This window comes from Pristiophorus japonicus, chromosome 2 (assembly GCF_044704955.1).
Source record: "Pristiophorus japonicus isolate sPriJap1 chromosome 2, sPriJap1.hap1, whole genome shotgun sequence".
Taxonomy (NCBI): Eukaryota; Metazoa; Chordata; class Chondrichthyes; family Pristiophoridae; genus Pristiophorus; species Pristiophorus japonicus.
Window position 1 is genome coordinate 101,393,346 of NC_091978.1, and position 24,940 is coordinate 101,418,285.

At 43.8% G+C, this 24,940-nt stretch overlaps 1 protein-coding gene across 1 annotated transcript; it reads left to right on the forward strand.

The window, feature by feature from the left end:
* The first annotated feature begins 1,222 nt into the window (after positions 1-1,222).
* Positions 1,223-15,830, forward strand: LOC139228845 (uncharacterized). Its single transcript, XM_070860286.1, has 18 exons — positions 1,223-1,280; positions 1,515-1,580; positions 1,759-1,941; positions 2,051-2,182; positions 2,422-2,487; positions 3,691-3,873; positions 3,967-4,104; positions 5,621-5,803; positions 5,913-6,044; positions 6,285-6,350; positions 7,548-7,730; positions 8,208-8,273; positions 9,480-9,662; positions 9,772-9,903; positions 10,138-10,203; positions 12,617-12,799; positions 12,911-13,039; positions 15,757-15,830. Exons 1-18 carry the CDS (start codon positions 1,223-1,225, stop codon positions 15,828-15,830), a joined length of 2,223 nt encoding a protein of 740 aa, XP_070716387.1.
* The last annotated feature ends 9,110 nt before the right edge of the window (positions 15,831-24,940 follow it).

Sequence of the window (24,940 nt, forward strand, 5' to 3'; positions counted from 1 at the left end):
AGAATTCTATCCACTACAACAATGAGCTCAAGAATGCAGTAACTAATATCTGACAGTCAGCAATGACCCCCAACACATTTGTTCCTTGTGATCATTTCACTGATCTAACTGCAAATTACTCTCTGATTTAAATGTCTGCAACAGGAAGAACTGCAATTCTAACAATTGAAATGCTGTTCCAACAACAATATCCAACTCAACCTCATCAGAGTCAACTGCAACTCCAATATTTTGATCCTTCTTCTCAACACTCTATTGAATTATAAATAATACAATCAATTCTAACTTTAATCTTGGTTCAATCATTATGAGCGGCAAATTGATATGTACTGCCAGCTGTGGCTCAGTGGGTAGCACACGCACCTCATGGTCAGAAGGTTGTGGGTTTCTGTTGCGCTCCAGGCACTTGAGCACAAAAACTCTTGGCTGGCACTCCAGTGCAAGACCAGGGGAGCGTTACACTTTCAGAGGTGACGTCTTTCGGATGTGACGTTAAACCGAGATCCCGTCTGCTCTCTCAAGTGGACGTAAAAGTTCCTATGGCACTATTTCGAAGAAGAATAGGGGAGTTATCTCCTGTGTCCTGGCCAATAAACGTCCCTCAATCAAGATAACAAAAACAAATTATCTGGTCATTATCACATTGCCATGTGTGAGAGCTTGCTTGTGCGCAAACTGCCCGCCGCACTTCCTGCATTACAATACTGACTACACTCCAAAAGTACATCATTGGCTGTAAAGCGCTTTGAGACGTCCGGTGGTGGTGAAAGGTGCTATATATATGCAAGGCTTTCTTTCTTTTATTCAATTATTCAGACATTTAGGCAAATTTTTCTACTTCTTCATTATTACAGCTGACACAAGCGCACCTCCGAAAGTGACATCTCCGTCAACATTTGCAACATCAGAATCACCTGAAACTCCAACAATTTCAACTGCTTCTACGACTGCTATATCCAACTCACCCTCCATGGCGTCAACAGACACTCCATCAGCTTCACATCAGCCCTCGACACAGACGCCAACAGCTACTCCACGTAAGTTATAACTAAACTGAGCCTACGATCTCTATTTGGAATATCATTGCCTTTCACCAATATTGTTCTCACACTTTCTTCAAAATGCTTCTGCATCTTCCATATCTGCAGCTGGCTCAACTGGGAAACCAATAGTTTCCTCTCCCTCCACAACTACAACATCAGAATCACTGACAACAAAGGCAATGCAAACTACAACATTTTCATCTCCATCCCACACTGGATCAACAGCAGTAACCTCAGGTAAGCAACAATAAATGCTGCCAATACTCAGTGGCTCGCAACCTGGTTTCTTCCTTATCATCGTGTCTCAGAACTTCCTGCAAATATCTCCATTGCTTTAATTTCTACAGTAGGCATAACTGCTACTCTGACGCTGTCAGCTGCATCCATATTCACAGTAGCATTTAGCGACATTATTGTTTTGCTCTTAAACACATGTTCACTGTGAATTATAAAGCCTTCTTCCCTTTACAGGATCTTCTGCTCTAATGACATCAGAAACAACAGCAGCAACAAGTAAATCATCAACAATTACATCATGTATGTAATGACTCCATTCTGCCTCTAATCAATAATCTCTAAGGACCACTTATTGCTTGTTACACATTCTGACATTCTGTTGACTATCCTGTCTCTCCTTTTCCATTTATAATTAACACAACCCCAAATCCAATTTGTCAGTTATTAGGCAAATGTTTCTGCTTCTTCATTATTACAGCTGACACAAGCGCACCTCCGAAAGTCACATCTTCGTCAACATCTGCAAAATCAGAATCACCTGAAAATACAACAATTACAACTGCTTCTAAGACTACTATATCCAACTCATCCTCCATGGGGCCAATGGACACTCCATTAGTTACACATCAGCCCTCGACACAGACACCAGCACCTACTCCACGTAAGTTAGAACTAAACATAGCCTACGATCTCAATTTCGAATATCATTACCTTTCACCAATATTGTTTTCACTTTCTTCAAAATGCTTCAACAACTTCCATTTCTTCAGCTGGCTCAACTGGGAACCCAATAGTTTCCTCTCCTTCCACAACTACAACATCAGAATCTCCGAGAACAACGTCAATGCCAGCTACAAAATTTTCATCTCCATCCCACACTGGATCAACAGCAGTAACCTCAGGTAAGCAACAATAAATGCTGTCGATACTCAGTGGCTCGCAACATGGTTTCTACCTTATCATGTTGTCTCAGAACGTCCTGCAATATCTCCATTGCTTTAATTTCTACAGCAGGCATAACTGCTACTCTGATGCTGTCAGCTGCATCCACATTCTCAGTAGCATTTAGCTACATTATTGTTTTGCTCTTAAACACATCATCTTGTTCACTGTGAAATATAAAGCCTTCTTCCCTTTACAGGATCTTCTGCTCGAATTACATCAGAAGCAATGGCAGCAACAAGTAAATCATCAACAATTACATCATGTATGTGATGACTCCATTCTGCCTCTAATCAATAATCTCCAAGGACCACTTATTGCGTGTTACATATTCTGACATTCTGTTGACTATCCTGTCTCTCCTTTCCCATCTATAATGGACACAACCCCAAATACAACAACATCAATTTCTGAATCAACCCCCACAGAGTCAGCTGCAATTTCAACTCTTTCCTCCATGCAGTAACCAATAACTATGTTCAGCTTGAGACAAATTATTGTTAAATTAGCATTTATTATTTACTTTCCATCACATACCTTATTCCAAATGACTCTTCTGCAAAATTTACAGCACACTAATCTGCAGCTCCAATTGGTTCATTCTACCCTCCAAAGGATTCTATCCACTACAACAATGAGGTGAAGAATGCAGTAACTAATATCTGACAGTCAGCGATGATCCCCAACACATTTGTTCCTTATGATAATTTCACAGATCTAACTGCAAATTACTCTCTGCATTAAATGTCTACAACAGAAATAACTGCAATTCTAACAATTACAATGCTGTTCCAACAACAATATCCAACTCAACCTCATCAGAGTCAACTGCGACTCCAATATTTTGAAACTTCTGCTCAATACACTAATGAATTATAAATAATATAACCAATTTCTAACTTTACTCTGGGATCAATCATTATGAGCGGTAAGTTGATATGTACTGTCAGCTGTGGTTCAGTGGGTAGCACACTCGCCTCAGGGTCAGAAGGCTGTGAGTTTCTGTTGTGCTCCGGGTACTTGTGCACAAAAAATCTAGGCTGACGCTCCAGTGCAAGACTAAGGGAGCGCTACACTTTCGGAGGTGACGTCTTTCGGATCAGACGTTAAATTAAGATACTGGCTGCTCTCTCAAATGAAAATAAAAGTTGCCATGGCACTATTTCGAAGATGAGCAGGGGTGTTATTTCCTGTGCCCTGGCCAATATTTATCCCTCAATCAACATAACAAAAATAGATTATCTGGTCATTATCTCATTGCTGTGTGTGAGAGATAACTTGTGCGCAAATTGCTGGCCTCGTTTCCTATAATACAATAGTGACTACACTCCAAAAGTACTTAATTGGCTGTAAAGTGCTTGGAGACATCTGGTGGTGGTGAAAAGTGCTATATATATCCAAGTCTTTCTTTCTTTTGCTCAATTATTCAGACATTTAGGCAAATTTTTATGCTTCCTCTTTATTACAGTTGACGCAAGCTCACCTCCGAAAGTCACATCTCCGTCAACATCTGCAACATCAGTGTCTCCTGAAACTCCAAAAATTTCAACTGCTTCTACGACTACTATATCCAACTCACGCTCCATGGGGTCAACGGACTATCCATCGGTTTCACATCAGCACTCGACACAGACGCCAACACCTACTCCATGTAAGTTATCAATAAACTTAGCCTACGATCACAATTTTGAATATCATTGCCTTTCACCAATATTGTTCTCAAACTTTCTTCAAAATGCTTCAGCATCTTCCATATCTACAGCTGTCTCAAGTGGGAACCCAATAGTTTCCTCTCCCTCCACAACATCTCTGAGAACAAAGTCAATGCAAACTACAACATTTTCATCTCCATCCCACACTGGATCAACAGCAGTAACCTCAGGTAAGCAACAATAAATGCTGCTGGTATTCAGTGGCTCTCAATATGGTTTCTACCTTATCACCTTGTCTCAGAACTGCCTGCAAATATCTCCGTTGTTTTAATTTCAACAGCAGACATAACTGCTACTCTGGTGCTGTCAGCTGCACCCACATTCACAGTAGAATTTAGCTACATTATTGATTTGCTCTTTAACACATCATCATGTTCACTGTGAATTATAAAGCCTTCTTCCCTTTACAGGATCTTCTGCTCTAGTGACGTCAGAAACAACGGCAGCAAAAAGTAAATCATCAACAGTTACATCATGTCTGTAATGACTCCATTCTGCTTCTAATCAATAATCTCCAAGGACCATTTATTGCTTCTTACACATTCTGACATTCTGTTGACTATCCTGTCTCTCCTTTCCCATTTATAGTGGACACAACCCCAAATCCAACAACATCAATATCTGAATCAACCTCCACAGAGTCAGCTGCAATTTCAACTCTTTCCTCCACACAGACGCCGACACCTACTTCACGTAACCAATAACTAAGTTCAGCGACAGACAAATTATTGTTAAATAGCATTTATTATTTAGTTTCTATCACATACCTTATCCCAAATGACTCTTCTGCAAAATTTACAGCACACTCACCTGCAGCTCCAACTGGTTCATTCTACTCTCCAAAGGATTCTATCCACTTCAACAATGAGCTCAAGAATGCAGTAACTAATATCTGACAGTCAGTAATGACCCCCAACACATTTGTTCCTTATGATCATTTCACAGATCTAACTTCAAATTACTCTCTGCTTTAAATGTCAAGAACAGAAATAACGGCAACTCTAACAATTGAAATGCTGTTCCAACAACAATATCCAACTCAACCTCATCAGAGTCAACTGCGACTCCAATTTTTGATCCTTCTTCTCAACACACCAATAAATTATAAATAATATAATCAATTTGTAACTTTACTCTGGGGTCAATCATTATGAGTGGCAAGTTGATACGTACTGTCAGCTGCGGCTCAGTGGGGAGCACACTCGCCTCAGGGTCAGAAGGTTGTGGGTTTCTGTCGCGCTCCAGGCTCTTGAGCACAGAAAATCTAGGCTGACAATCCATTACAGGACTAAGGGAGCGCTACACTTTCGGAGTGATGTCATTCGGATGAGACGTTAAACCGAGATCCCGTCTGCTCGCTGAAGTGAAAGTAAAATTTCCCATGGCACTATTTCAAAGAAGAGCAAGGGAGTTATCTCGTCTGCCCTGGTCATATTTATCCCTCAATCAACATAACAAAAACAGATTATCTGGTCATTATCACATTGCTGTGCATGAGAGCTTGCTGGTGATTGCCGCGTTTCCTATATGACAATAGTGACTACACTCCAAAAATACATAATTGGCTGAAAAGTGCTTTGAGACGTCCGGTGGTGGTGAAAAGTGCTATATATATCCAAGTCTTTCTTTCTTTTCCTGAATTATTCAGACATTTAGGCAAATCTTTCTGCTTCTTCATCATTACAGCTGACACAAGCGCACCTCCGAAAGTCACATCTCCGTCAACATCTGCAACATCAGTATCTCCAGAAGCTCCAAAAATTACAACTGCTTCTACAACTACTATATCCAACTCATCCTCCATGGGGTCAACGGACAGTCCGTCAGTTTCACATCAGCCCTCGACACAGACGCCAACACCTACTCCACGTAAGTTATAACTAAACTTAGCCTACGATCTCAATTTCAAATATCATTGCCTTTCACCAATATTGTTCTCACTTTCTTCAAAATGCTTCAATAACTACCATTTCTACAGCTGGCTCAACTGGAAACCCAATAGTTTCCTCTCCCTCCACAACTACAATATCAGAATCTCTGAGAACAAAGTCAATGCAAACTACAACATTTTCATCTCCATCCCACACTGGATCAACAGCAGTTACCTCGGGTAAGCAACAATAAATGCTGCCGATACTCAGTGGCTCTCAACATGGTTTCTACATTGTCATCTTATCTCAGAACTTCCTGCAAATATCTCCATTGCTTTCATTTCTGCAGCAGGCATAACTGTTACTCTGACTCTCTCAGCTGCATCCACATTCTCAGCAGCATTTAGCTACATTATTGTTTTGCTCTTAAACACATTATCTTGTTCACTGTGAAATATAAAGCCTTCTTCGCTTTACAGGATCTCCTGCTCGAATTACATCAGAAGCAACAGCAGCAACAAATAAATCATCAACAATTACGTCATGTATGTAATGACTCCATTCTGCCTCTAATCAATAATCTCCAAGGACCACTTATTGCTTGTTACACATTATGATATTCTGTTGACTATCCTGTCTCTCCTTTTCCATTTGTAGTGGACATAACCTCAAATCCAACAACATCAATATCTGAATCAACCTCCACAGAGTCAGCTGCAATTTCAACTCTTTCCTCCAGGCAGGCGCCGCACGTAACCACTAACTAAGTTCAGCGTCGGACAAATTATTGTTAAAGAGCATTTATTATTTACTTTCTGACACATACCTTATTCCAAATGACTCTTCTGCAAAATTTACAGCACACTCACCTGCAGCTCCAACTAGTTCATTCTACCCTCCAAAGGATTCTATCCACTACAACAATGAGCTCAAGAATGCAGTAACTAATATCTGACAGTCAGCAATGACCCCAAACACATTTGTTCCTTATGATCATTTCACTGATCTAACTGCAAATTACTCTCTGCTTTAAATGTCTACAACAGGAATAACTGCAACTCTAACAATTGAAATGCCGTTCTAACAACAATATCCAACTCAACTTCATCAGAGTCAACAGCAACTCCAATATTTTGTTCCTTCTTCTCAACACACTAATGAATTATAAATAATATAATCAATTTGTAACTTTACTCTGGGAGCAATCATTATGAGCGGCAAGTTAATACATACTGCCAGCTGTGGCTCAGTGGGGAGTACACTCACCTCAGGGTCAGAAGATTGTGGGTTTCTGTCGTGCTCCAAATATCTTGAGCTCAAAAAATCTAGGCTGACACTCCAGTGCAGGGAGCGCTACACTTTCGGAGGTGACATCTTTCGGATGAGACGTTAAACCGAGATACCGTCTGCTCTCTCAAGTAGACAGAAAAGTTCTCATGGCAATATTTCGAAGAAGATCAGAGGAGTTATCTCCTGTGCCCTGGCCAAAATTTATCCCTCAATCAACATAACAAAAACAGATTATCTGGTCATTATCACATTGCTGTGTGTGAGAGCTTGCTGGTGCCTGCCGCGTTTCCTACATTTCAATAATGGCTAAACTTCAAAAGTATGTAATTGGCTGTAAAGTGCATTATGACGGTCGGGGGTGGTGAAAAGTGTTGTATATATCCAAGGCTTTCTTTCTTTTATTCAATTATTCAGACAGTTAGGCAAATGTTTCTGCTTTTTTATGATTACAGCTGACACAAGCGCACCTCCGAAAGTCACATCTCCGTCAACATTTGCAACATCAGAATCACCTGAAACTCCAACAATTTCAACTGCTTCTATGACTACTATATCCAACTCACCCTCCATGGGGTCAACGGACAATCCATCAGTTTCACATCAGCACTCGACACAGACGCCAACACCTACTCCACGTAAGTTATAACTGAACTTAGACTTCGATCTCAATTTCGAATATCATTGCCTTTCACCAATATTGTTCTCACACTTGCTTCAAAATAATTCTGCATCTTCCATGTCTACTGCTGGCTCAACTGGGAACCCAATAGATACCTCTCTCTCCACAACTGCAACATCAGAATCACTGAGAACAAAGTCAATGCAAACTACAACACTTTCATCTTCATCCCACACTGCATCAACAGCAGTAACCTCAGGTAAGCAACAATAAATGCTGCCGATACTCAGTGGCTCTCACCATGGTTTCTACCTTATCTTCTTGTCTCAGAAATTCTTGCAAATAACTCCATTGCTTTAATTTCTACAGCAGGCATAACTGCTACTCTGACACTTTCAGCTGCATCCATATTCACAGTAGCATTTAGCTACATTATTGTTTTGCTCTTAAACACATGTTCACTGTGAATTATAAAGCCTTCTTCCCTTTACAGGATCTTCTGATCTAATGACGTCGGAAACAACAGCAGTAACAAGTAAATCATCAACAATTACGTCATGTATGTAATTACTCCATTCTGCCTCTAATCAATAATCTCCAAGGACCACTTATTGCTTGTTACACATTCTGACATTCTGTTGACTATCCTGTCTCTCCTTTCCCATTTATAATGGACACAACCCCAAATCCAACAACATCAATATCTGAATCAACCTCCACAGAGTCAGCTGCAATTTCAACTCTTTCCTCCACACAGGCGCAGACACCTACTTCACGTAACCAATAACTAAGTTCAGCGACAGACAAATTATTGTTAAATAGCATTTATTATTTAGTTTCTATCACATACCTTATTCCAAATGACTCTTCTGCAAAATTTACAGCACTCTCACCTGCAGCTCCAACTAGTTCATTCTACCCTCCAAAGGATTCTATCTACTACAACAATGAGCTCCAGAATGCAGTAACTAATATCTGACAGTCAGCAATGACCCCCAACACATTTGTTCCTTATGTTCATTTCACTGAACTAACTGCAAATTACTCTCTGCTTTAAATGTCTACAACAGGAATAACTGCAACTCTAACAATTGAAATGCTGTTCCAACAACAATATCCAACTCAACGTCATCAGAGTCAACTGCAACTCCAATATTTTGATCTTTCTCCTCAACACACTAATGAATTATAAATAATATTAACAATTTGTAACTTTACTCTGGGAGCAATCATTATGAGCGGCAAGTTGATACATACTGCCAGCTGCGGCTTAGTGGGGAGCACACTCGCCTTAGGGACAGAAGATTGGGGGTTTCTGTCGCGCTCCAGGCTCTTGAGCACAAAAAATCTAGGCTGACACTCCAATGCAGGGAGCGCTACACTTTCGGAGGTGACATCTTTCGGATGAGACGTTAAACCGAATTACCGTCTGCTCTCTCAAGTAGACAGAAAAGTTCTCATGGCACTATTTCGAAGAAGATCAGAGGAGTTATCTCCTGTGCCCTGGCCAAAATTTATCCCTCAATTAACGTAAGAAAAACAGATTATCTGGTCATTATCACATTGCTGTGTGTGAGAGCTTGCTGGTGCCTGCCGCGTTTCCTACATTACAATAGTGACTAAACTTTAAAAGTACGTAATTAGCTGTAAAGTGCATTGAGACGTCTGGGGGTGGTGAAAAGTGTTGTATATATCCAAGGCTTTCTTTCTTTTACTCAATTATTCAGACAGTTAGGCAAATGTTTCTGCTTCTTCATTATTACAGCTGACACAAGCGCACCTCCGAAAGTCACATCTCCGTCAACATTTGCAACATCAGAATTACCTGAAACTCCAACAATTTCAACTGCTTCTACGACTACGATATCCAACTCACCCTCCATGGGATCAACGGACAATCCATCAGTTTCACATCAGCACTCGACACAGACGCCAACACCTACTCCATGTAAGTTATAACTACTTAGTCTAGGATCTCAATTTCGAATATCATTGCCTTTCACCAATATTGTTCTCACACTTTCTTCAAAATAATTCTGCATCTTCCATGTCTACAGCTGGCTCAACTGGGAACCCAATAGATACCTCTCTCTCCACAACTACAACATCAGAATCACTAAGAACAAAGTCAATGCAAATTACAACACTTTCATCTCCATCCCACACTGCATCAACAGCAGTAACCTCAGGTAAGCAACAATAAATGCTGCCGATACTCAGTGGCTCTCAACATGATTTCTACCTTATCATCTGGTCTTAGAACTTCTTGCAAATATCTCCATTGCTTTAATTTCTACAGCAGGCATAACTGCTACTCTGACGCTGTCAGCTGCATCCACATTCACAGTAGCATTTAGCTACATTATTGTTTTGCTCTTAAACACATGTTCACTGTGAATTATAAAGCCTTCTTCCCTTTACAGGATCTTCTGCTCTAATGACGTCGGAAACAACAGCAGCAACAAGTAAATCATCAACAATTATGTCATGTATGTATTGACTCCATTCTGCCTCTAATCAATAATCTCCAAGGACCACTTGTTGCTTGTTACACATTCTGACATTCTGTTGACTCTCCTGTCTCTCCTTTTCCATTTATAATGGACACAACCCCAAATCCAACAACATCAATATCTGAATCAACCTCCACAGAGCCAGCTGCAATTTCAACTCTTTCCTCCACACAGGCTCCTTCATGTAATCAATAACTAAGTTCAGCGTCAGATAATTTATTGTTAAACAGCATTTATTATTTAGTTTCTATCACATACCTTATTCCAAATGACTCTTCTGTAAAATTTACAGCACACTCACCTGCAGCTCCAACTGGTTCATTCTACCCGCCAAAGGATTCTATCCACTACAACAATGAGCTCAAGAATGCAGTAACTAATATCTGACAGTCAGCGATGACCCCAAACACATTGGTTACTTATGATCATTTCACTGATCTAACTGCAAATTACTCTCTGATTTAAATGTCTACAAATGCAACTCTTAACAATTGAAATGCTGTTCCAACAACAATATCTAACTCAACCTCATCAGAGTCAACTGCAACTCCAATATTTTGATCCTTCTTCTCAACACACTATTGAATTATAAATAATACAATCAATTTCTAACTTTACTCTTGGTTCAATTATTATGAGCGGCAAATTGATATGTACTGTCAGCTGCGGCTCAGTGGGTAGCACACTTGCCTCATGGTCAGAAGATTGTGGGTTTCTGTGGCGCTCAAGGCACTTAAGCACAAAAACTCGAGGCTGACACTCCTACACTTTCGGAGGTGACACCTTTCAGATGAAACCATTAAACCGAGATCCAATCTGCTCTCTCAAGTGGACGTAAAAGTTCACATGGCACTATTTCGACGAAGAGCAAGGGAGTTAGCTCCTGTGCACTGGCCAATATTTATCTCTCAATCAACATAATAAAAACAGATTATCTGGTCATAATCACATTGCTGTGTGTGAGAACTTGCTTGTGCGCAAGCTGCCTGCCGTGTTTCCTGTATTACAATAGTGACTACACTCCAAAAGTACATAATTGGCTGTAAAGCGCCTTAGAAACATAGAAAATAGGTGCAGGAGTAGGCCATTTGGCCCTTCGAGCCTGCATCACCATTCAATAAGATCATGGCTGATCATTCCCTCAGTACCCCTTCCCTGCTTTCTCTCCATACCCCTTGATCTCTTTAGCCATAAGGGCCATATCTAAATCCCTGTTGACTATATCCAATGAACTGGCATCAACAATTCTCTGCGGCAGGGAATTCCACAGATTAACAGCTCTCTGAGTGAAGAAGTTTCTCCTCATCTCAGTCCTAAATGGATTACCCATTATCCTAAGTCTTTGTCCCCTGGTTCTGGACATCCCCAACATCGGAAACATTCTTCCCGCATCTAACCTGCCCAGTCTCTTCAGAATCTTATATGTTTCTATGAGATCCCCTCTCATCCTTCTAAACTCCAGTGAATAAAGGCCCAGTTGTTCTCGTCTCTCCTCATATGTCACTCCAGCCATCCCTGGAATCAGCCTAGTGAAGCTTCACTGCACTCCCTCAATAGCAAGAACATCCCTCAGATTAGGAAACCAAAACTGAACACAGTATTCCAGGTGAGGCCTCACCAAGGCCCTGTACAACTGCAGTAAGATCTCCTTGCTCCTATACTCAAATCCCCTAGCTATGAAGGCCAACATACCATTTGCCTTCTTCACCACCTGCTGTACCTGCATGCTAACTTTCAATGACTGATGAACCATGACACCCAGGTCTCATTGCACCTCTCCTTTTCCTAATCTGCCACCATTCAGATAATATTCTGCCTTCGTGTTTTTGCCCCAAAAGTGGATAACCTCACATTCAACCACATTATCCTGCATCTGCCATGCGGAAACATAGAAAATAAGTGCAGGAGTAGGCCATTCAGCTCTTCGAGCCTGCACCAACATTCATGGCTGCTCATGCAACTTCAATACCACATTCCTGCTTTCTCTCCTTACCCCTTGATCCCTTTCGACGTAAGGGCCACATCTAACTCCCTTTTGAATATATCTAACGAACTGGCCTCAACAATTTTCTCTGGTAGAGAATTCCACAGGATCACAATTCGCTGAGTGAAGAACTTTCTCCTCATCTCGGTCCTAAATGGCTTACCCCTTATCCTTAGACTGTGACCCCTGGTTCTCAACTTCCCCAACATTGGGAACATTCTTCCTGCATCTAACCTGTCCAGTCCCATCAGAATGTTATATGTTTCCTGCCATCAGGACCATGAGATCCCCTCTCATTCCAGTGAATATAAGCCTAGTCAATCCAGTCTTTCTTCATATATCAGTCCAGTTTCTTTCATTTACTCAGACATTTGGACAAATGTTTCTGCTTCTTCATTATTACAGCTGACACAAGCGCACCTCCGAAAGTCACATCTCCGTCAACATTTGCAACATCAGAATCACCTGAAACTCCAATAATTTCAACTGCTTCTACGACTACAATATCCAACTCACCCTCCATGGGGTCAACAGACACTCCATCAGTTTCACATCAGCCCTCGACACAGATGCCAACACCTACTCCACGTAAGTTATAACTAAACTTAGTCTTCGATCTCAATTTCGAATATCATTGCCTTTCACCAATATTGTTCTCACACTTTCTTCAAAATGGTTCTGCATCTTCCGTATCTACAGCTGGCTCAACTGGGAACCCAATAGTTTCCTCTCCCTCCACAACTACAACATCAGAATCACTGAGAACAAAGTCAATGCAAACTACATTTTCATCTCCATCCCACACTGGATCAACAGCAGTAACCTCAGGTAAGCAACAATAAATGCTGCCGATACTCAGTGGCTCTCCACATGGTTTCTTCCTTATCATCTTGTCTCAGAACTTCCTGCAAATATCTCCATTGCTTTAATTTCTACAGCAGGCATAACTGCTCATCATCATAGGCAGTCCCTCAGAATCGAGGAAGACTTGCTTCCACTCACAAAGTGAGTTCTTTGATGGCTGAGCAGTCCGATACGAGAGCCACAGACCCAGTTACAGGTGGGACAGACATTAGTCCGGGGAAGGGGTCAGTGGGACTGGTTTGCCGCGCACTCCGTCCGCTGCCTGCGCTTGGCCTCTTCATGCTCTTTGCGTTGGGACATGAAGAGCTCGACACCCTCCCGGATGTACTTTATCCACCTCGGGCGGTCATCGGCCAGGGTCTCCCAGGTGTCAGTGGTGATGTATAGGTGTGGGGAGGTCTTACTGCAGTTGTACAGGGCCTTAGTGAGGCCTCACCTGGAATATTGTGTTCAGTTTTAGTCTCCTAATTTGAGGAAGGACATTCTTGCTATTGAGGGAGTGCAGCAAAGGTTCACCAGACTGATTCTCGGGATGGCAACTGACATATGAGGAGAGAGTGGATCAACTGGGCCTGTATTCACTGGAGTTTAGAAGGATGAGGGGGGATCTCATAGAAACATATAAAATTATGACGGGACTGGACAGGTTAGATGCAGGAAGAATGTTTCTGATGTTGGGAAAGTCCAGAACCAGGGGACATAGTCTAAGGATAAGGGGTAAGCTATTTAGGACTGAGATGAGAAGAAACTTCTTCACTCAGAGAGTTGTTAACCTGTGGAAATCCCTGCCGCAGAGAGTTGGTGATGCCAGTTCATTGGATATATTCAACAGGGAGTTAGATATGGCCCTTACGGCTAAAGGGATCAAGAGGTATGGAGAGAAAGCAGGAAAAGGATACTGAGGTGAATGATCAGCCATGATCTTATTGAATGGTGGTGCAGACTCGAAAGGCTGAATGGCCTACTCCTGCACCTATTTTCTATGTTTCTATGTTTCTATGTTTCTATGAGGTCCTGGTCTTCAAACACTCTTTTCCTCAGGCAACCGAAGGCTGCACTGGCACACTGGAGGCAATGTTGAATCTCCGCATCAATGTCTGCCTGTGTTGATAAGAGGCTCCCAAGATATGGGTAATGGTCCACGTTGTCCAGGGCCGCGCCGTGGTTCTTGATGATTGGAGGGCAGTGCTGAGCGATGGTGACAGGCTGGTGCATGTTAAGTCTTACGCATGTTAAGTGAAAGGCCCATGCTTTCATATGCCTCAGTGAATACATTGATTATATCCTGGAGTTCAGCCTCTGAATGTGCGCAGACGAAGGAGTCGTCCGCAAACTGCAGCTCAACGTCAGAGGTTGGGTGATCTTGGACCTCGTCTGGAGGCAGCGTAGGTTAAACAGCTTCCTACTGGTTCTGTAGTTTAGTTCCACTCCAGCGGGGAGCTTGTTGGTTGTGAGGTAGAGCATGGCGGCGAGGAGGATTGAGAAGAGGGTTGGAGCAATGATGCAGTCCTGTTTGGCCCCGGTCCGGATGTGGATTGGGTCTATAATGGATCTGTTGGTAAGGATCACGGCCTGCATGTCATCGTGAAGCAGGCCAACGATGTTGACAAACTTTTGGGGGCATCCGAAATGGAGGAGGATGCTCCATAGACCCTCACGGTTGACAGTATCAAAGGCCTTTGTAAGATCGAAAAAGGCCATGTTTAAAGGCTGGCGCTGCTCCCTGCATTTTTCCTGCAACGGTTGCGTTGCAAAGATCATGTCTGATGTGCCCCGTAGGGGATGAAATCCGCATTGTGATTCCAGGAGGAGCTCCTCGGCCACAGGGAGAAGACGATTGAGGAGAACTCTAGCGACAACTTTCCCAGTGGCTGATAGCAGGGAGATTCCCCTGTAGTTGCCGCAGTCGGACTTGTCCCCTTTTTTAAAAATGGTCATGATCACTTCATCTCTGAAAGCTCCCGACATGCTCTCCTCTCTCCAGATGAGAGAGATGAGGTCATGTATCCATGCCAACAGCGCCTCTCCGCCATACTTCAGCGCCTCAGCAGGGATTCCATCCGCACCAGTAGCCTTGTTATTCTTGAGCTGTTTTATGGCTTTGCCTACTTCGTGCAACTTTGGAGTTTCACTGAGTTGGTGGCGGGGCGCGTGCAGCGGGATGGAATTGAGAACACTCAAGTCAAAGGCAGAGTCTCGATTGGGGAGATCTTCGAGGTGCTCCTTCCACCGGGCCCTGACAGCCTCGGTGTCCTTGATGAGTGTTTCCCCATTCTTTGCCAGGAGTGGGGTGGGGCCTTGGGAGTTTGGACTGTAAGTGGCCTTGACTGCAGTGAAGAATCCTCACATGTCGTGGCTATCGGCCAGTTGTTGTATCTCCTGTGCTTTCTCCATCCACCACCTGTTCTTTAGGTCCCAGGTTTTTTGTTGGACCTGAGCCTTGAGCCGTCTGTAATGTTGTTTTGCAGCTCCCGAGTTGGGTTGCTGTTTAAGGCTCAGAAGTGCTTTGCGCTTGCAATCTATTAGTTCTTCGATCTCCTAATTTCTACAGCAGGAATAACTGCTACTCTGACGGTTTCAGCTGCATCCACATTCACAGTAGCATTTAGCTACGTTATTGTTTTGCTCTTAAACACATCATCATGTTCACTGTGAATTATAAAGCCTTCTTCCCTTTATAGGATCTTCTGCTCTAATGACGTCAGAAAAAACAGCAGCAACAAGTAAATCATCAACAATTACGTCATGTATGTAATGACTCCATTCTGCCTCTAATCAATAATCTCCAAGGACCAATTATTGCTTGTTACACATTCTGACATTCTGTTGACTATCCTGTCACTTCTTTCCCATTTATGGTGGTCACAACCCCAAATCCAACAACATCAATATCTGAATCAACCTCCACAGAGTCAGCTGCAATTTCAACTCTTTCCTCCACACAGGTGCCACCATCTACATCACGTAACCAATAACTAAGTGCAGTGTTAGACAAATTATTGTTAAACAGCATTTATTATTTCGTTTCTATCACATACCTTATTCCAAATGACTCTTCTGCAAAATTTACAGCACACTCACCTGCAGCTCCAACTGGTTCATTCTACCCTCCAAAGTGTCATGTATCTTACATTATTATATATAACTGTATCCTAACATGCTATACATGACTGTAATAAGATATGACCTGTAACCACCAGCATACCTTACCACCAGGGGTGCACTTGCAAGAGACAGGTATATAAGGGCAGGTCTCAGGCAAGTGCGGCATTCCAGAGCTGTGAAATAAAAGGTGCAGGTCCACAGTGACCTTGACTTCACTACATGCCTCGTGTGAATCTGTACTGAAGAGACAGGACTTTACAGTGGCGATGGGTTACGGGATTACAGAATCCACAGAATGGCGAACAACGGATCAGATGAAATGTACAACGCGGGAGACAATTGGAGGACTTTATAGAAAGGCTCCAGCAAAGCTTTGTAACCAAAGACTGGTTAGGCGACGATAAGGCAGACAAGAGAAGAGCCCATCTCTTGACCAGCTGTGGCTCGAAAACATACGCTTTAATGAAGGATCTGTTGGCACCCGAGAAACCAGCAAGCAAGTCGTTTGAAGAATTGAGCACACTGGTAAGAGACCACCTGAAGCCAGCGAGCAGCCTACACATGGCCAGACACAGGTTCTACAACTACAGACGCTGTCTGGGCCAGAGCATACCCGACTTCGTGGCGGAACTTCGGGATTGGCCAGTTTATGTGAGTTCTCCGATGAACTGAGGAGAGAAATGCTGAGAGACTTTTTTATTGAAGGAATAGGCCACGCAGGCCTATTCCGAAAGCTCATGGAGACCAAGAACCTGACCTTAGAGGCAGCAGCACTGGTTGCATAGACATTCTTGGTAGGGGAAGAAGAAACGAGGTTGATTTACAATGCAGGTACGGCAACTAACGAAATATTGGAACAAGAAGTTCACAGCACTAAACAAACACACAGACAAAACTGGGAGAACAGGTTCTCGACAGCAAGCAGAAGCCATCAAGGGCCACAGAAACGGCCGTTCACACCTCATCAACCCACAATGCGAGCAATCAACTACAAACTGAGAGAAGCTGAAGAGAGATCAGCCAGACGCAGCTCATTCTTTGGAAACTCTTTAAACAATGGAACAGGTCTGTGCTGGAGGTGTGGGGGTGGGCACTCGGCAAGGGGATGTCGATTTCAGCAGGCTGTTTACAGAAATTGTGAATATACAAGGCATTTGGCCCACATGTGCAAAAAAACGGAGCTCGGCTGGTATACGAATCGGATGGGTCGGAAAGCGGACCAGAAGATGGTGGGGACTGTACAGCGGGTCAACACGATCAATGGCTGCTGCTCCTACAACAGGACACCTCCTATAATGATGAGGGTCCTACTCAACAGGATATCTGTCAACATGGAGCTGGATACGGGAGCTCTTATGGGCGCTCAACAATTTGAACATCTGTGGCCGCATAAAAGAGACAGACCAAAACTCACAAGGGTCGACACCACACTAAGGACTTATACCAAAGAAATCGTACCAGTCCTCGGCAGCGCCATGCTCTCTGTCACACACAATGGGACAGTGAACCGACTTCCCCTGTGGATTGTCCCCGGAGACCCCCCAGCGCTGCTGGGAGAAGCTGGCTGGCAAAACTAAACAGGAAATGGGATGATGTCCATGCCATGTCATTAGAGGAACGGACCTCCTGCTCAACAGTTATAAAGCGATTTGAACATCTCTTTCAGCCAGGTGTGGGCACTTTCAAAGGGGCCAAAGTCAAAATCTACATCACACAGGATGCTAGACCGGTCCATCACAAGGCCAGAGCTGTACCCTATGTGATGAGGGAAAAGATTGAACACGAAATAGACAGGCTTCTGTGGGAAGGCATTATATCACCTGTGGAATTTAGCGACTGGGCAAGTCCCATCGTCCCAGTCATGAAGCCTGATGGATCCGTACGAATCTGTGGGGACTACAAATCTACCATAAACAGAGTCTCCTTACAGGACCAGTACCCGCTGCCCAGAGCGGAGGACTTATTTGCCACATTGGCTGGAGGTAAACTTTTGGCAAAATTAGACCTCACATCTGCGTATATGACGCAAGAATTGACCAAGGAATCCAAGCTACTCACCACCATCAACACACATCGAGGCTTTTTCATGTACAATCGATGCCCATTCGGCATCAGATCGGCAGCTGCCATATTCCAGCGCAACATGGAGAGTCTGCTCAAGTCCATCCCGGCGACAGTTGTATTTCAAGACGACATACTTATCACAGGCAGGGACACCGACTCCCATCTCCGTAATCTGGAGGAAGTACTAAAGCGGTTGGATCGGGTAGGCCTACGAGTCAAGAAATCCAAGTGCATGTTTCTCGCACCCGAGGTTGAATTTTTGGGCAGAAGGATTGCCGCTGATGGAATCCGCCCAACAGAGTCCAAAACAGAAGCAATTCGCCTGGCACCCAGGCCCCGGAATGTCTCAGAACTGCGTGCCTTTCTTGGGCTATTCAATTACTTTGGGAGCTTTATGCAGAACTTAGCACTTTGCTGGAGCCTCTCCACGTGCTACTCAGAAAGGGGTGCAATTAGTTTTGGGGGGACGCTCAGGAACGCGCTTTCAATAAGGCATGCAACCTTCTGTGTTCAAACAGTGTTTTGACTTTCTTTGACCCAGGTAAAAAGCTAGTTCTCACATGCGATGCGTCAGCGTATGGGGTCGGGTGCGTTTTGCAACATGTCAATATTGCGGGCAAATTACAACCCATAGCTTATGCCTGCAGGTCACTTTCGCGGGCGGAGCGCGGGTACGGAATGGTCGAGAAGGAGGCGCTCGCTTGCGTGTACGGTGTCAAAAAGATGCACCAATACCTTTTCGGGGCCAAGTTCGCATTCGAAACCGACCACAAGCCCCTCACGTCCCTCCTATCCATGAGCAAGGCAATAAACGCCAACGCCGCGGCGCAAATTCAACGGTGGGCACTCATGCTGGCGTCCTACGACTATACCATAAGGCACAGACCAGGTACAGACAACTGTGCCGACGCACTCAGCAGGCTACCCCTGGCGACCACGGAAGGGTCTGACGAACAGGACTGTGAGATAATCATGGCAATCAATGCCTTTGAGTCCACAGGTTCGCCCATGAGGGCTCGCCAAATCAGAGCCTGGACGGCCAGCGATCCCACGTTATCCTTAGTAAAAAGATGTGTCCTAACTGGTGACTGGGCAGAGGCTCGCGATGCCTGCCCCGAGGAATTAAAACCCTTTCACAGGCGCATGCATGAGCTATCACTACAAACAGACTGCCTGATGTGGGGCAGCCGAGTAGTCATGCCTTTGCGAGGCAGAGAGGCATTTGTCCGGTAGTTCCACCGCGAGCACCCGGGGATCGTTCTCATGAAGGCCACAGCCAGATCCCACGTCTGGTGGCCTGGTATTGACGCGGACCTGGAGCTCTGCGTCCGAAGGTGCACCACTTGTGCCCAACTCAGCAATGCCCCCAGGGAGGTTCCACTGAGCCCCTGGCCCTGGCCTACCAAACCGTGGTGCGAGTGCACATAGATTATGCGGGCCCATTCATGGGCAAAATGTCCCTCGTAGTTGTCGATGCATTTTCAAAGTGGATCGAATGCACCATTTTAAACTCGAGCACAACCTCCACCACTGTGGAGAGCCTTGCAACCATGTTTGCAACGCACGGAATCCCTGACATATTGGTCAGTGACAATGGTCCGTGCTTCACCAGCGCAGAATTCCAAGACTTTATAATTGACCACGGCATGAACCATGTCAAGACGGCACCATTCAAGCCGGCCTCCAACGGCCAGGCAGAGAGAGCAGTGCAAATCATTTTAAACAAGGCATGCTTAAAATCCAAGGTCCCACGCTGCAGGGTTGCCTGTCGTGACTGCTGCTGGCATACAGATCTCGCCCGCACTCATTGACTGGGATCCCCCCCCGCGCAACTGTTGATGAAAAGGACTTTAAAAACAAGGCTCTCATTAATCCTCCCAGACATGCACGAAATCGTTGAGGCAAAGCGCCGTAAGCTGACTGAGTACCATGACAGAAATTCGAGGGGGAATGAGATAGGGGACAAAGTGTTTGTACTAAACTATGGCAGGGGTCCCAAATGGCTTGCAGGGACAGTAACGGGCAAGGAAGGAAACAGGCTTCTGGTAGTACAAATGGACAATGGCAAAATCTGCCGGAGGCATGTAGACCAAGTCAAAAGTAGATTTACCAACAACACTGCAGAACCAGAGGCAGACGACAATGTGGAACTCACACCATAACTCGTGGACAGACAGAGGGAACAACCTGAGGAAAGGGCAATCCTAACAGACAGCCCAGGCGAGTCAACAACAATCACACCAATCGAAACAGACAGCCCAGGCGAGATACCAGCAACCACACCCAAAGAAAAACAGACACCAAGGCAAACAACTGAACCACAACTCAGACGCTCCACGCGAGAGCGTAGACCACCTGAGAGACTGAACCTATAAAGAAAATAAGACATTGGGGGAGGGTGATGTCATGTATCTTACATTATTATATATAACTGTATCCTAACATGCTATACATGACTGTAATAAGATATGACCTGTAACCACCAGCATACCTTACCACCAGGGGTGCACTTGCAAGAGACAGGTATAGAAGGGCAGTCTCAGGCAAGTGCAGCATTCCAGAGCTGTGAAATAAAGGTGCAGGTCCAAAGTGACCTTGACTTCACTACATGCCTCGTGTGAATCTGTACTGAGGGGACAGGACTTTACACAAAGAATTCTATCCACTACAACAATGAGCTGAAGAATGCAGTAACTAATATCTGACAGTCAGCAATGACCCCCAACACATTTGTTCTTTATGATCATTTCACAGATCTAACTGCAAATTACTCTCTGCTTTAAATGTCTACAACAGAATTAACTGCAATTCTAACAACTGTTCCAACAACAATATCCAGCACAACCTCATCGGAGTCAACTACAACTCCAATATTTTGATCCTTCATCTCAACACACTAATCAATTATAAATAATAGAATCAATTTCTAACTTTACTCTGGGATCAATTATTATGAGCGGCAAGTTGATATGTACTGTCAGCTGTGGCTCAGTGGGTAGCACACTCGCCTCAGGGTCAGAAGATTGTGGGTTTCTGTCGCGCTCCAGGCACTTGAGTACAAAAAATCTAGGCTGACACTCCAGTGAAGGGAGCGCTACACTTTCGGAGGTGACGTCTTTCGAATGAGACGTTAAACCGAGATACCGTCTGCTCTCTCAAGTATATGTAAAAGTTCTCATGGCACTATTTCGAAGAAGAGCAGGGGAGTTATCTCCTGGACCCTGGCCAAAATTTATCCCTTAATCAATAAACAAAAACAGATAATCTGGTCATTATCACATTGCTGTGTGGGAGAGCTTGCTTGTGCGCAAATTTCCAAAATTACAATAGTGACTACACTCCAAAAGTATATAATTGGCTGTAAAGCGTTTTGAGATGTCTGGTGTTGGTGAAAAGTGCGAAATATTTCCAACACTTTCATAGAAACATAGAAACATAGAAAATAGGTGCAGGAGTAGGCCATTTGGCTCTTTGAGCTCACACCACCATTCAGTATGATCATGGCTGATCATGCAACTTTAGTACCCCATTCCTGCTTTCTCTCCATACCCCTTGATCACTTTAGCCGTAAGGGCAACATCTAACTCCCTTTTGAATCTATCTAACGAACTGACCTCAACAATTTTCTCTGGTAGAGAATTCCACAGGTTCACAATTCTCTGATTGAAGAGATTTCTCCTCATCTCGGACCTAAATGGCTCACCCCTTATCCTTAGACTGTGAACCCTGGTTCTGAATATCCCCAACATCGGGAACATTCTTCCAGCATCTAACCTGTACAATCCTGTCAGAATTTTATATGTCTCAATGAGATCCCCTCTCATTCTTCTAAATTCCAGTGAATATAAGCCGAGTCAATCCAGACTTTCTACATATGTCAGTCCAGTTTCTTTCTTTTACTCAATTATTCAGACATTTAGGCAAATGTTTCTGCTTCTTCATTATTACAGCTGCTAAAAGCGCACCTCCGAAAGTCACATCTCTGTCAACATTTGCAACATCAGAATCACCTGAAACTCCAAAATTTCAACTGCTTCTATGACTACTATATCCAACTTACCCTCCATGGGGCCAACGGACACTCCATCAGTTTCACATCAGCCCTCGACAAAGACGTCAAAACCTACTCCACATAAGTTATAACTAAACTTAGCCTACGATTTCGTCAATATTGTTTTCACACTTTCTTCAAATGTTTCTGCATCTTCCATATCTACAGCTGGCTCAACTGGGAACCCAATAGTTTCCTCTCCCTCCACAACTACAACATCAGAATCTCTGAGAACAAAGTCAATGCCAACTACAACATTTTCATCTCCATCCCACACTGGATCAACAACAGTAACCTCAGGTAAGCAACAATAAATGCTGCCCATACTCTGTGGCTCTCAACATGGTTTCCTATGGACTGGAGGGTAGCAAATGGAACACCACTTTTCAAAAAAGGAGGGAGAGAGAAAACAGGTAATTATAGACTGGTTAGCCTGACATCAGTCGTGGGGAAAATGTTGGAATCAATTATTAAAGATGAAATAGCAGCGCATTTGGAAAACAGTGACAGGATCGGTCCAAGTCAGCATGGATTTATGAAAGCGAAATCTTACATAAGAACTTAAGAACATAAGAATTAGGAACAGGAGTAGGCCATCTAGCCCCTCGAGCCTGCTCCGCCATTCAACAAGATCATGGCTGATCTGGCCGTGGACTCAGCTCCACTTACCCGCCCGCTCCCCATAACCCTTAATTCCCTTATTGGTTAAAAATCTATCTATCTGTGACTTGATTACATTCAATGAGCTAGCCTCAACTGCTTCCTTGGGTAGAGAATTCCACAGATTCACAACCCTCTGGGAGAAGAAATTCCTTCTTAACTCGGTTTTAAATTGGCTCCCCCGTATTTTGAGGCTGTGCCCCCTAGTTCTAGTCTCCCCGACCAGTGGAAACAACCTCTCTGCCTCTATCTTGTCTATCCCTTTTATTATTTTAAATGTTTTTATAAGATCACCCCTCATCCTTCTGAACTCCAACGAGTAACGACCCAGTCTACTCAATCTATCATCATAAGGTAACCCCCTCATCTCCGGAATCAGCCTAGTGAATCGTCTCTGTACCCCCTCCAAAGCTAGTATATCCTTCCTTAAGTACGGTGACCAAAACTGCACGCAGTACTCCAGGTGCGGCCTCACCAATACCCTGTACAGTTGCAGCAGGACCTCCCTGCTTTTGTACTCCACCCCTCTCGCAATGAAGGCCAACATTCCATTCGCCTTCCTGATTACCTGTTGCACCTGCAAACTAACTTTTTGGGATTCATGCACAAGGACCCCCAGCTCCCTCTGCACCGCAGCATGTTGTAATTTCTCCCCATTCAAATAATATTCCCTTTTACTGTTTTTTTTCCCAAGGTGGATGACCTCACACTTTCCGACATTGTATTCCATCTGCCAAACCTTAGCCCATTCGCTTAACCTATCTAAATTTCTTTGCAGCCTCTCTGTGTCCTCTACACAACCCGCTTTCCCACTAATCTTTGTGTCATCTGCAAATTTTGTTACACTACATTCTGTCCCCTCTTCCAGGTCATCTATGTATATTGTAAACAGTTGTGGTCCCAGCACCGATCCCTGTGTCACACCACTAACCACCGATTTCCAACCCGAAAAGGACCCATTTATCCCAACTCTCTGCTTTCTGTTAGCCAGCCAATTCTCGATCCATGCTAATACATTTCCACTGACTCCGTGTACCTTTTCCTTCTGCAGTAACCTTTTGTGTGGTACCTTATCGAATGCCTTTTGGAAATACAAATACACCACATCCATCGGTACACCTCTATCCACCATGCTCGTTATATCCTCAAAGAATTCCAGTAAATTAGTTAAACATGATTTCCCCTTCATGAATCCATGTTGCGTCTGCTTGATTGCACTATTCCTATCTCGATGTCCCGCTATTTCTTCCTTAATGATAGTTTCAAGCATTTTCCCCACTACAGATGTTAAACTAACCGGCCTATAGTTACCTGCTTTTTGTTTCCCCCTTTTTTAAACAGCGGTATTACATTAGCTGCTTTCCAATCTGCTGGTACCTCCCCAGAGTCCAGAGAATTTTGGTAGATTATAACGAATGCATCTGCTATAACTTCCGCCATCTTTTTTAATACCCTGGGATGCATTTCATCAGGACCAGGGGACTTGTCTACCTTGAGTCCCATTAGCCTGTCCAGCACTACCCCCTTAGTGATAGTGATTGTCTCAAGGTCCTCCCTTCCCACATTCCTGTGACCAGCAATTTCTGGCATGGTCTCTGTGTCTTCCACTGTGAAGACCGAAGCAAAATAATTGTTTAAGGTCTCAGCCATTTCCACATTTCCCATTATTAACAACATTTACTTTAGTCACTCTTTTCCGTTTTATATATATGTAAAAGCTTTTACTATCCGTTTTGCTTGTCAAATCTTCTGGAATTTTTTGAGGATGTAACTAGTAGAGTTGACAAGGGAGAACGAGTGGATGTGGTGTATTTGGACTTTCAAAAGGCTTTTGACAAGGTCCCACACAAGAGATTGGTGTCCAAAACCGAGATCCCGTCTGCTCTCTCAAGTGGACATAAAAGTTCCCATGGCACTATTTCAAAGAGCAGGGGAGTTATCTCCTGTGCCCTGGCCAATATTTATCCCTCAATAAACATAACAAA